Source organism: Micropterus dolomieu, linkage group LG10 (genome assembly GCF_021292245.1).
Source record: "Micropterus dolomieu isolate WLL.071019.BEF.003 ecotype Adirondacks linkage group LG10, ASM2129224v1, whole genome shotgun sequence".
NCBI classification, from domain to species: Eukaryota; Metazoa; Chordata; class Actinopteri; order Centrarchiformes; family Centrarchidae; genus Micropterus; species Micropterus dolomieu.
This window is the reverse complement of record NC_060159.1, coordinates 16466275-16478360: the sequence shown is the minus strand read 5'-3', so window position 1 is coordinate 16478360 and position 12086 is coordinate 16466275. Positions and strand designations below refer to the sequence as shown.

The following is a 12086-nucleotide window of genomic DNA, read 5'->3' as shown; positions in this document are numbered from 1 at the left end:
CCCCCCCCCCCCCCCCCCCCCCCCACAAACACACACACACACACACACACACACACACACACCATCCCCCACCCCCAAGGCTGTCTTCCGGCTGTTGCCCTCTGGGACGATACTGGACAAGGGAAGAAAGGGGGGGACAGTATCTGACCTTATACAGACATCTGCACTCTCTTTGTCTGTTATATCTGTCTTTTACTAAAAAACAACTGGAGAGGCAGTTTGTAGCTGTCACAGAGAGCAGACGACAATTTCTGGAGTTTTCATTTCTGCGGAAAGAAGAATATTTTATCTTTTATTATTATTCTTCTCATTGTGCACAATCCATCGACGCTCACTGCAATGCATGGAGCCTCTAGCCTTTGCTTCAGCTCACACTCCCTTTGTGTGTATTTGGCGTATGATACTCACAGGCCAGCTTTGCGGCACATGTCTCTGACTGTAAGTCTGTTTTTAGAAACAGCAGCACTTGTCACTCTCGGGCACTCACACTCTCGCACAGACACACACACACATGCGTGTACACTCACGCCTGTTGGGGTTTCTCTCTTTTTTAACCTTGGAGAGCAACAGTTGATAAGTCACAATTGTGCCACCCCGCCACTACCTGCTTCTTGCCCTCCCCTCCCCTTCTGCACAGACTTTAGAGAAAGTCCCATGTGGAGCACACAGACGAAAGAGAGGAGTGTTTGGATCGACACAGCAGCGCTTCTTGACTTTAGCTTTGTCTTTGGGAGTTCCACACCCACATGGTTTTGGATTTAGGAACGGATGATATGGCAGGATGCCCGAAGGAGGATCTGCCGGATTGCGACTGCGATGTCAACAGGCAGGACAAACATGAGAATTAACAGCTTCAACATAAAACTTAAAAAAAGAGTGAATCAGCATAATGCGCTAATTTTTCATGCACTGTAGATGGATCATGTTACGTTGTGTTTTTAAAACATACTGTATAGTACACATTTCTAATATTTTTTATGATTTATTTATGTGGCGTGCTACAGCATCAAGAGTAAAATATGTTAAGTATGTTTTTGCTCTACTTAGGGCTTTAGATGGCAACAGCTTCTTTCTGCAACCTTGCATAACAACAAGTTAAAACAAATGCTTACAAGTTTTGATTATTTGCTGTTTATAGTTGACCAAGCGCCGGTGTGTCCAGTGGACTATGTGTGAGGCTATACAATATATTTCACTATAATGTAAACAGTCAAACCACTGTATAGTTTACACTAGTTATTGTATCATACAGTATGTTGTACTATGAGCTGACACTATGCAGCACATCATTCCACAGCACATTAAACCTGCAGGCTGACAAATGATAAGGTAGACCTGCTAAATGTGTCTATTATATCAGATTATGGTCTTTAGTTTGTTTATTTAATGGCCACCAACTTCATTCTTCAAGTCTTGGTGAGACAGTGAGAGTTGCATCGCTTTGTAGGGTGGGGAGTTGAATGTTAAGCTGGCGGATCAAACTGTAGTAAGAGGATGTTGGCTATTTTAAACATGTTTCACATATCTTTGATTGCAGTGGTGAGGGTTTGGAAAGGTCGGGCATTTGCAGATCCAAAATGGTTCCCAGTTGTTGTGTGCAACGTGTAGGGTCACGTAAGGATTCATCACTTCCCAACAAAAATATATATGCAGATGTGAAATAATACTCCTCATACTCATTTACCTCATCTGCTCTGTTTAGCTGAAGATGGAACGCACAGTAACACTTTATTTTGTGTCTACAACATACAGTAGATGCTACCAAAGAGTGTTTTTTGTGGGATTTAGACCTAGAAGTTTTTTCTCATTCTTTCTCCAAATTCACAACCAGATCCAAAGATGCAATAAAACTGATATTGCCTCAGATGTACTTTTATTTGATCCTCTAATAAAATTAGTGATTTACCACTAATCTGTTTTATGTTTTGTTGTTGCGTTGACTGAGCAAGTTGTGCAAGTATCAGTCAACACTTATCTCCACTACCACACTGCCTTTTTTAGTGTTTACAGTTGTCCCATATGCTGACTCTGACTCCGACTCCATCTCTGACTCTGTTTTTCTACCAGGGTGAAGAAGTTGAGGGAGACCCTGGTCGCAGTGCAGCAGTTAGAAAAAAACATGAGCAGCCTGCGCTCATGGCTGGCTCACATCGAGACTGAGCTGTCCAGGCCCATCGTCTACGATACCTGTGATGACCAGGAGATTCAGAGGAAACTCAATCAGCAGCAGGCACGTACACAAACAGTCCTTCGCTACAAAAATGTAAAGCAGAATAGTTTATTGATGAGGAATGCAAATTGCACATTCTCTGTTTAAGAGTTACAAAAGTTTGCAATATTTAAGTTATAACAACATCCTGCATACATACTACAAGATATATGCACACTCACAAATACAAGTACCTTCACACACACAAACAAGCACACACATACTTTATGAGGATGTACTTTTCTGTAAATACTAAATAATAGCAGAACAGTATGATTCAAACTGAGTTGGTGGAAAATGAGATGACACTGAACCACATGAGGAAATCACGGCATGATTCATGCACACATCTCTGGGTGTTTGTTTTAAAGCTCGCCTACTGTCAGTATCAGAATCCTTCCTGCTGCCAAGATGCCGCTCTAAATGTGGACTCGATTCCAAAACCCCACTGACCTCCTTCCTCTCCAGAGCTGCAGAGTTAGCTAACACATGCATTTACTGTAGTTTAGCAGGCTGACTGTGTTCCTTAGGTACACTATTGGGAGACCTTTGCTGAATTAATGTATGGCATAGATGGATCTTGCTTTCTGTCGAAACACATAAGGACAAACACATCGAGCGCAAAGCCAGGAGGGAGGGGCAGGGCCACACATACAACATTACGCTTTTATCCAAAGCGACTTACAATTGCTATACATGTCAGAGGTCGCACGCCTCTGGAGCAACAAGGGGTTAAGTGTCTTGCTCAGGGACACAATGGTGGATGAGTCACAATGGGGAATTGAACCCGGGGCTCTTAGATCAAAGGCAGGTGTCTTATCCATTGCGCCATCACCACCACGCTTTAAGTGAAGCAAAAGTCAAATTATTGTTCTGAATGATTTCTAGGAGCTGCAGAGGGACATAGAGAAACACAGCACAGGTGTGGCGTCTGTGTTGAACCTGTGTGAAGTCCTGCTGCACGACTGCGACGCCTGCTCCACAGAGACAGAGTGTGACTCCATCCAGCAGGCCACCAGAGGGCTGGACAGACGCTGGAGGAACATCTGTGCCATGTCCATGGAGAGGAGGCTCAAGTCAGTGCCTTTTGGATAAATTCAGTATTACATACTGCATTCACATGCATGCACTGGTGCTAAGATTAAAACCAGTGAAATTCACTTAATGCCAACCAAAATTCACTTAATGCCAACCAAATCCCATTTCTTTTGCAGTATACAGTAATACTGCTGATTTGTGAACAATACTGCCAATTGTTCTATGCAGGATTGAGGAGACGTGGAGATTGTGGCAGAAGTTTCTGGATGATTACTCCAGGTTTGAGGATTGGCTGAAGACCTCCGAAAGGACCGCAGCTCTGCCTAACTCCTCTGGAGTCCTGTATACTGTCGCTAAAGAGGAGCTTAAAAAGTTTGAGGTGTGTCTATTTCAAGTCAAAATAAAGACAGAGCTAAATGTTTTGTCTTGTTTTAAATGGGATGTTTTCATCTGTGCATGCTTTGATGTCTTACAAATTTCCTGTCAGACGTTTCTCCATGTAACAAAATACCTTTTTATACTGAGACTGTCACTGCAGGGTAGTGGAAACAGGAAAAAAAGAGAAAAGAGTGTCATGTTGCTCAAACTCGTCTGCACTGGTTTGCTCAGCTGCTGCAGTCTATCACTGTGCACGTGCACATTCCTGCTAGCTGACTGTCTGGCCTGGACCTCTGGGATCTGCACCCTTTGTGCCTGATTAGAAAGTTTGCTTTAGTTCAACAAAGATGAACTCTGTATATTTCGGCATTTTAGGCTTTAACATCTAATGACCACTTATTAATTAGTGTACCATTTTTTATTTTTTTATTTATTTTTTTATTTTATTTCTCACTGCAGAACAGAAAATAGGTTTACAGATTTTATAGGCCATTTATAGTCCGTGTTAATAGTTTGTTTTCTTTGTGCATGGACATAAAAAAGTTAAGAAATATATAATATTACATGTTTCCAAATTGCAGGCCTTCCAGCGTCAGGTGCAGGAGTGCCTGACCCAGCTGGAGCTCATCAACAAACAGTACCGTCGCCTGGCCCGGGAGAATCGCACTGACTCCTCCTGCCGACTCAGAGAAATGGTGCATAATGGGAACAGGCGATGGGATAACCTGCAGAAGAGGGTGGCCGCCATCCTACGCAGACTCAAGGTAACATCGTCTTAGATTGTTGGCTCAGTGACTGAGGTTTGTAAGCGTTAGTTATTCAACTCAGGGTATTTGGGTCTAATATAACAGCTGATTTCCTCAATTAGTTCTGACAAACTCTTATTCTATTATTCCATTTAACCACCGATAGTATAATACATTCTGTCCATATATAATATCCTATAATATCATACTACTTTCCTCCTTAAATTAAATTCATAAAAAGATAAAGAAAAACAATCAAGTTTGTTTGGTTGGTTATATGTCTCCCTCTGTTCATTCAGCACTTCATCAGCCAGAGAGAGGAGTTTGAGACAACTCGAGACAGCATCCTAGTGTGGCTGACGGAGATGGACCTCCAGCTGACCAACATAGAGCACTTCTCTGAGTGTGACGTTCAGGCCAAGATAAAACAGCTCCGGGTAACAAAGACAGACACAGTGTTTGAAAATTGGTTCTGAAATGACACAACAAGCCAACATTATACACAACACAAGCCAGATGCAACAAAAGTGCATTTATCATTGTTTAATGACGACTCCATGTATCACTACAAAATATTAATGTATAATATCTAATAGTACAATATCTAATATCTGGAAAAGTAAGGGGTAACCAAATTTCCATGCCTTTTCTTATGAGGTGACAAATGATAAGATGGGGCAAAAATGTAATGATTGGTGTGGGGAAACTCTACTGATGCAGCACAAAAGTAGTTGATAAAATGTATAAAATGCAATCATACAAGTGAATTTTAAAATCTACTTTGCTCAAATCAGTGTGTAAGTAACTTTTGATTATTTTTGTTTTTGCTTGTTAAACTTCCTCAAATATAACAGAATTACACTTGAAGAAGACAATTTTGAGGCGATGGGAATTTTCTGTAATTTAATATTTTAATTGGGTACATGATCAATTAAATACTCAGAATTATCAAAAGATTATTAGGTACTCTGCATTATTGTTAGATGGAGTTTTCACTTTTCTCTGACTTCTGCTATGTTTCTGTTTCTCAGGCGTTCCATGAGGAGATCGGTCTGTACTCGGGGAAGATTGAGCTGGTGTTCAGACAGGGCGAAGCTCTGATTGAGAAGAGTGAACCTCTGGACGCAGCCGTCATCGAGGAAGAGCTGGAGGAGCTGCAGAGATACTGCCAGGAGGTCTTCGGACGAGTCGACAGATACTACAAGAAACTCACACGACTGCCAGTAAGTAAAGATAGGCAGAGGACAGAGTTTTTCGGCATGCTACCCTCTAACAATAAAACAATATTTCTCCAGTGGAAATGCATGCTGGAACTCAAGCAGTTTAAGAAGAAACTTTTATACCAGATGTTTGCAAAGAGGCAAGGGAATCTGATTTCCTTTCTAAAGTAGTGTTGACTCCATATGTGGGACTACTTTCTCTGTACATTTATTATGCAAACGCTTCACAGGACAGATTAGCATCACAAACCACAAATAGAAGTACTAGCAGGTGTGATACCCCTGTGAAGCACCAGTTACCACTTGATGTATTTACTGCTGACTGAGTCTCACTGCGAAGAGAAGTGAACTGTGTGCACAGACTGTTGTGCACTCAGTGAACTCAAGTGCTCTGTAAACACATTACAAAATTTACGCTACAGCTGTCCTCCCTCATCACCCATTACACAGTGAAAACATGTGTCCAACATAGTTGCCCGCTGACAGCTGGTAAGAATACACACATTATATATGCATGTTAATAGTCAGTACAGAACCGGCACTCTCACACTTCTACGTTACACATTGTATAACTCTTTAATTTAGTTAGTTATTTTGCAATTTCTCTTTGGCTTGCATTATTCTGTCCCTCCTGTCACCTTGCTTTCCTTCCTTCTACTAACAGTTTTCTGTCCTTTTTTCCAAGCTGGTCGACGATGAGCTCGATTGTTCAGACAGAGAGCTAGACATGGAGGAAGGTGGCGACCTCTCCGAGCTGCAGTGGGGCGACTCCTCTCTGCCCAGACTATCCGGCCGTCCTGCCTCGGGTACATCCGCTCTTGTCCGGGCAGACCGCTCGGGACGTGACACCCCAGCCAGCGTGGACTCCATCCCGTTAGAGTGGGACCACGACTACGACCTGAGCAGAGGTCTGGACAGCCCCGGAGCACGAGGCCCCGGGGAAAGGAGCCGAGGGCAAGAGGAAGAGGATGAGTATCTGAGGACGGCTGCCACGGTGCTGTCAGGTTGGTCCTACTTTATTACTTGACTGTTTGATGGGTGATAATGGATATTTGCTGATTGCTTGTGGATGTAACCATAAAATGTTTTGGTTATTTTAAAGGTCTGCAATTTTCTAATAATTTCCTTGCTATGTAAAATAATTAAGTTTTAATGTGGTTTAAACGCAGACGTTCTGTCAAGCAAATCCCTTTTTTTCCCTACAAGTAGAACCAAATTACATTTTCTTTTTTTTTTCAGGAAACTTGCAAGGTAAGTTTTAGAAAATTACAAACGATAGGATCAAATTAAGTATTTGTATGAATGCTGAAAAGCTGCTTGAAAAAATGTGAATGTATTATACACAAACTGTCATTTGCAGTTATCAATGGTAACAGTCATCAATTGGTTTGTTTTTGAAATGATTATAATGTAATTGATGTGTGGTTTTGAAATATAGATTTAGGTTTAACAGAATTGAGCAGATGAAATAATCGCTGTTCCATCTCAAGTCTGCAAAACAACACACTACACATAAAAGTTATAAATGATAGAACAAAATCACTCAGACATGTATTTCTAGTATTGTAATGTCAAATTTTTTTGGTGTGGAGGCTGTCAAGCTGCTTTTCCAATAAGGGGAATCTCAACCAACAAGAATTCATATGAAGTCCAGTTATTTCTATAGATGTGGTGCCGGCATCGGAAAGGAAAACACCACTCTGCCTCGATGAGAAAAAATAAAAATGTTCTACACAAACTTTTGTGGAAAATAAAAAACGAAGAGACACAAAAGAAAAGTAACATTAACATCCATATTATAAGTAGTGTTTGTTGTATGTCTCTCTTCCCAGATGTAGTTATCCCAGAGAGCCCAGAGGCCTATATAAAACTGACTGTGAACACATTGAAATCGTCCTCCGGTAGGAAACTGCAGCCCCCCGGTGCCACAGCATGAGATAGGAGAGCATGCCCTAAACTACAACTAAAGCACGCTTTTCTGTTTTTGTTAACTGAATTTTACTACCACACCAGGAAGCATCATTCAGGCTGCATGTCTCACTGTCCATAAAAATCTTGGCATATTTTAAAAGCAAAGATGACATCACTGCATGCCGAGGTCCAGATCACTAAATGCTAATCTCAACCATTGCGGGTTTTTTTGTGGGTTTTTTTTCTCATGTATTTCATAGCTAATATAATTAACATGTTAAACCCTGACTTCTGTTCATCTCTGCCATTACTTGCCATTGTTTTGCATTTCAGACTAATGCATGCCGTCACAGCACCAGTCTACACCAAAAGCATGTTTACGAAAAACGTTGTCTTTACCATCCTAGTTTACTTGACCCTGTTGTGGCCTCTGTGCAGGTGAGCCAGGCCAGCTGGAGGCCAGTCTCAGACAACTGGATCAGGCTCTGGATGCAGGACGATACCACCTCAAGCAGAGAGAGGCCACCGCCAACCGCTCCAGCCCCGACATCGACTCCACATACATGGGCTACGTGAGTCCAATTTAGTCATCACGCTCATTTGCAGTCTTACATCACATTCTGACATGCTTAAAAAGCAACATATAAACTTTTATTTCAACCCAAAACATTAACATCTTTAATAGCTTAGTTTAAGTGCATTTATGAGTTTTTTTATAGTTATTTATGGTTGTCTGTTTAGGACGTCATTCTTGGATCAGGTCAAATGCTTTATGGTCAGAACTACCATAAAGCATTTGACCTTTTATATTTTCCGTTGACTGCAAAAAATTCTGCTTTTGGCTTTTATCTATTTAGATAATATACAAGATGTTAGTCTGAAGGATTCATATAAGGGTTGTACTTGGAATTAATCCAATTATTTATGTTTAAACAATCAAGCAGCAATGTAGTTACCTTGGCTTGTGTTGAAAAAATGAGCTTTATGGGCCTAATTAGAATTATCATACTAATTACTGGTGTGGTGAAACTAATTGTAGAAGATATCAAAATATTTATGTCATCATCATTTCACCATCATAAATCAGTCTTTGCAGCACACCTACAGGATTTTGTAGAATGTCCAAATATTTGTTCATTCATATCTTTGTCTTGTACGAGTCTAGCTGTGTTTTGCCATTTATATGTGTTACGTTATTTATTTATTATTTTAACTTATACACATGTAACTCATATTATCCCTCCAGATGCGTCTGATGGGAGAGTGTCGAGGCAGTATAGACGCAGTGAAGAGAGCAGAGGGTGAGCTGACTGAAGAGGAGGATGACATGCCGGGACTGACCAACCCCACCAGCACAGACATTCAAGGAAAGGGTCAGTTATACACAAACACACACACTTCATCTTCAGACACTCCAACCTCCCCAAGTAAAGGCCGCACTGGCTCAGTCTAATTGATCTTAATGTTTCCCTCCAGGTGTGATCAAGCGCTGGGAGCTGATCCAGGCTCAGTCTCTGAGTGAGAAGCACAGACAGAAGCAGAACCTGCAGCAGTGGCAGCAGCTGATCTCAGATCTGCAGACCATGAGGGCCTGGTTGGGTCAGTCTGAGGCTGAACTCAGCCAGCTGCGAGGGCTCGATCTCAGCACCGACATACACACCATCCAGCAGAGAATCAAGAAGCTCAAGGTTTGTCTACCAATGTTAAAAATTGTTTGTTTTTTTACAAAATGTAGATTCATTTGTAGGCTACAATCTCACCACCACAGAATAATAACCTCCTCAGTTTGTGCTCATTTTTCCTCTCTTCTTCAGACCCTGTACAGTGTTCTTTTAGGAAGTGCACATGAAGTACAGTTTGTCTGCAGTAATTTACCCCCACATACCACTTCCTGTCCTACTTCACATTAGGGGTCGACCAATAATCGGTCTGGCCGATTATTGGCGGTGATATTCAGAATTTTTCCAGAATTTTTCCAATAATCTGAATCGGTCATTTTAAAAACAAATAGCTGAGGTAATTAATTGATAAAAAAATGCTCTCTTTTGGCTCTGATGCAGCCGCCTCTCTCTGTCTGCTCAAGGGCTCGAGCCCACAGAGTGGTGAGTAAAATACTAGCTGATTGGTTACAAGTCACGAGTAATAGCCTTTCAGCACTGACTATTGTGCGTAAGTAGCCAATAGAACGAGCGAGCCATCACGCTGCAGCCCCTACTCTTCCCTCCTCTCTCAGCAGAGCTCCGTTACACACACATGCTGAGTAAAGTCAGCGGAGATCAGTGTAGCTTACACAAGTTGACCGTAACTACTGTAAGTAAGTGCAGCAAAGCCAGCAGTACTAATAAAAGGCTGATACTGCATCAGTATAACAAGCAGGAACGTACACAAAGAAACATTTTAATCTGCTCTGTCTCATCCTGTGTTTTGGTTTGTACACAAGCACATGTGCTAACTCGACTCATAGCTAGTTTGTTATAAACAAGCTAAATCTCTCTAGCCTGTTTAGCTGAGATGCTACGTACCTTAAAATTTAGCAAATCCTTGTAAACTCAGCTGCTTGTTGAGAGAAACCAGCTCCTCTCTACCAGCAGCAGCAGAGGGAGGAGGAGGACTGCCACGGGCTGCTGTCTTCAATCTAAACTTAACTCAGTATTTTGATGTCAGGAGTATAGTTTATTTAACATGCTCCATTTGTTTCCTGTGTGATACTGATTTTACATGCTGCTGTAAACTTTACTTTTGTTGCTGCTCTGAAAACAGTTACAATAAAATATTAAATTGTATTACTGTTCTGAATTAATTCTTTTTTAAATAACATATTTTCAGGCAATTATTTAGTAATGAAAAAAACAAAAAGTGTATAGATAAAGAACAGAACCAATAAATAGTATCAATAAATGTATCAATAAAATCCTAACAATATAAAATAAATACAATATAAATGGCAGCAGGTAAAGACAAAGTTTATGGTAATTTATTACTCATAGTTAACAAGTCTGTCTCTGGGATGGATCTCTAATTCATTTAATTTACCATTTATAAAGATTAAACATGACAATTTACTTTAATCTTGTAATTTTTAACAACGTTTGTGTTGGAGTTTGTGTTATTCTAAATTTTGACACCAAGATTAAACATTTTAAAGCAAATGTATGTCAGTTCCACATATCGGTCATCTGTCTGATTGGTTACTAATAATCGGTATCAGGATTGGCCCGGGAAAAACATATCGGTTGATCCCTACTTCACATGCAGGGCACTTTTGTCCTTCCACTCACACTCACTCCTGCATACCTAGCCCAGCTGTTGCTGCCTGTAAAGCATTAGGCAAGATATCACTGTTCTATAAATACATCCCTCTGAAGCCTGATAACATACATCTAACAAATCCTAACTACCTCTGCACAGTCCTGCTGCACTCTTGCAGCACCTCATGTATTCTCAGCTTCCTCTGTTAGCCACCTGGTTCATGGTTCAGTGTCCTCTTTCACGCTTTCCTTTAGGAGCTGCTGAAGGGAATGGACGCCCACAAGTCAGAGGTCTTGTCCATCAATCTGAGCAGCGCAGACTTCCTCCAATCAGAGCCTGACTCTGAGGAGGCTTGGGAGTTGAGGGACGGGCTGAAAGAGATGAACACACGCTGGGATCGGCTTGGTAACTCGCTGGAGGACTGGAGGGAAGAGCTACAGAGGGCGCTGATGCAGTGCCAGGTACTAAAAACACACACACACACACACACACACACACACACACACACACACACACACACACACACACACACACACACACTCCAGGAAGGTGTAAAAAGTCATCCTTAATTTGGTTCTCAAATTTTATGTTGAACCTGCTTTTGTACATAATTTCTTTGTATGTATGTCAGGTATGTTTTATATAGAATAATTTGGTAACAAAGCATCAAAAATTTTAATAAATTACATGCCATGTTTTGAGGCATTTCATGTCCCATATGTATTCGTCCCATCTACACATTTCCTTTAGGAATCCAGAATTAAAAGACTAATTAGACTAAATCAATAAATCCACACTTTCCCGCGTAATTATTGCCTCTGCAAAAAAATTAAATAGTAAGGACGATATAAGTAGTACAGGAAAAACAGTCCAATCCCAAAAACTAAAACACATACCTAATTTCAGTTCTGCCATCTTTCCTTTAAGGAGTTCCACGAAATGAGCCACGGTCTGCTGCTGTGGCTGGAGAACATCGACCGCAGGAGGAACGAGGTGGTACCCATCCCTCCCAAACTGGATCGTGAAACATTACAAGCTCATCACAAAACACTGACGGTATGTCTCTCTAATTCAAGGTTTCTCCACTGTTGAGCCTTTAAAATGTATCACTAATAATTCAAAGGGCTTTAGGCAACAAAGGGGGTCTTGACATTAAAGTGGACAGTCACGATTTAAAACCGAGTCCATGCCCTTATTGTATGTCGATTGGTTCTTGATGTACTGGTATGATTACCGTGAATTAATAGCCAGATTTTAAAAAGATAGGTCTTTATTTTCTCTTTACAATTACAGATCAATAAAAGTATATTCTACAATTTAAATACAAAGATGTTG

At 41.0% G+C, this 12086-nt stretch overlaps 2 protein-coding genes across 3 annotated transcripts in view; one reads left to right on the top strand and one right to left on the bottom strand.

The window, feature by feature from the left end:
* Positions 1 to 12086, bottom strand: part of mthfd1l (methylenetetrahydrofolate dehydrogenase (NADP+ dependent) 1 like) — a 200997-nt gene that overhangs the window by 88391 nt on the left and 100520 nt on the right. The gene's annotated exons all lie outside the window — the stretch shown is intronic.
* syne1a (spectrin repeat containing, nuclear envelope 1a) overlaps positions 1 to 12086 on the top strand; it is a 166855-nt gene that overhangs the window by 149696 nt on the left and 5073 nt on the right. Inside the window, exons 131-144 of the mRNA XM_046061634.1 lie at positions 2068 to 2230; positions 3098 to 3285; positions 3476 to 3626; positions 4207 to 4389; positions 4671 to 4808; positions 5403 to 5594; positions 6277 to 6595; positions 6831 to 6842; positions 7424 to 7492; positions 7941 to 8074; positions 8749 to 8875; positions 8979 to 9190; positions 11006 to 11212; positions 11679 to 11807. Of these exons, the coding sequence (XP_045917590.1) occupies positions 2068 to 2230; positions 3098 to 3285; positions 3476 to 3626; positions 4207 to 4389; positions 4671 to 4808; positions 5403 to 5594; positions 6277 to 6595; positions 6831 to 6842; positions 7424 to 7492; positions 7941 to 8074; positions 8749 to 8875; positions 8979 to 9190; positions 11006 to 11212; positions 11679 to 11807 (2224 nt within the window). The remainder of the gene's footprint in view (positions 1 to 2067; positions 2231 to 3097; positions 3286 to 3475; positions 3627 to 4206; positions 4390 to 4670; positions 4809 to 5402; positions 5595 to 6276; positions 6596 to 6830; positions 6843 to 7423; positions 7493 to 7940; positions 8075 to 8748; positions 8876 to 8978; positions 9191 to 11005; positions 11213 to 11678; positions 11808 to 12086) is intronic.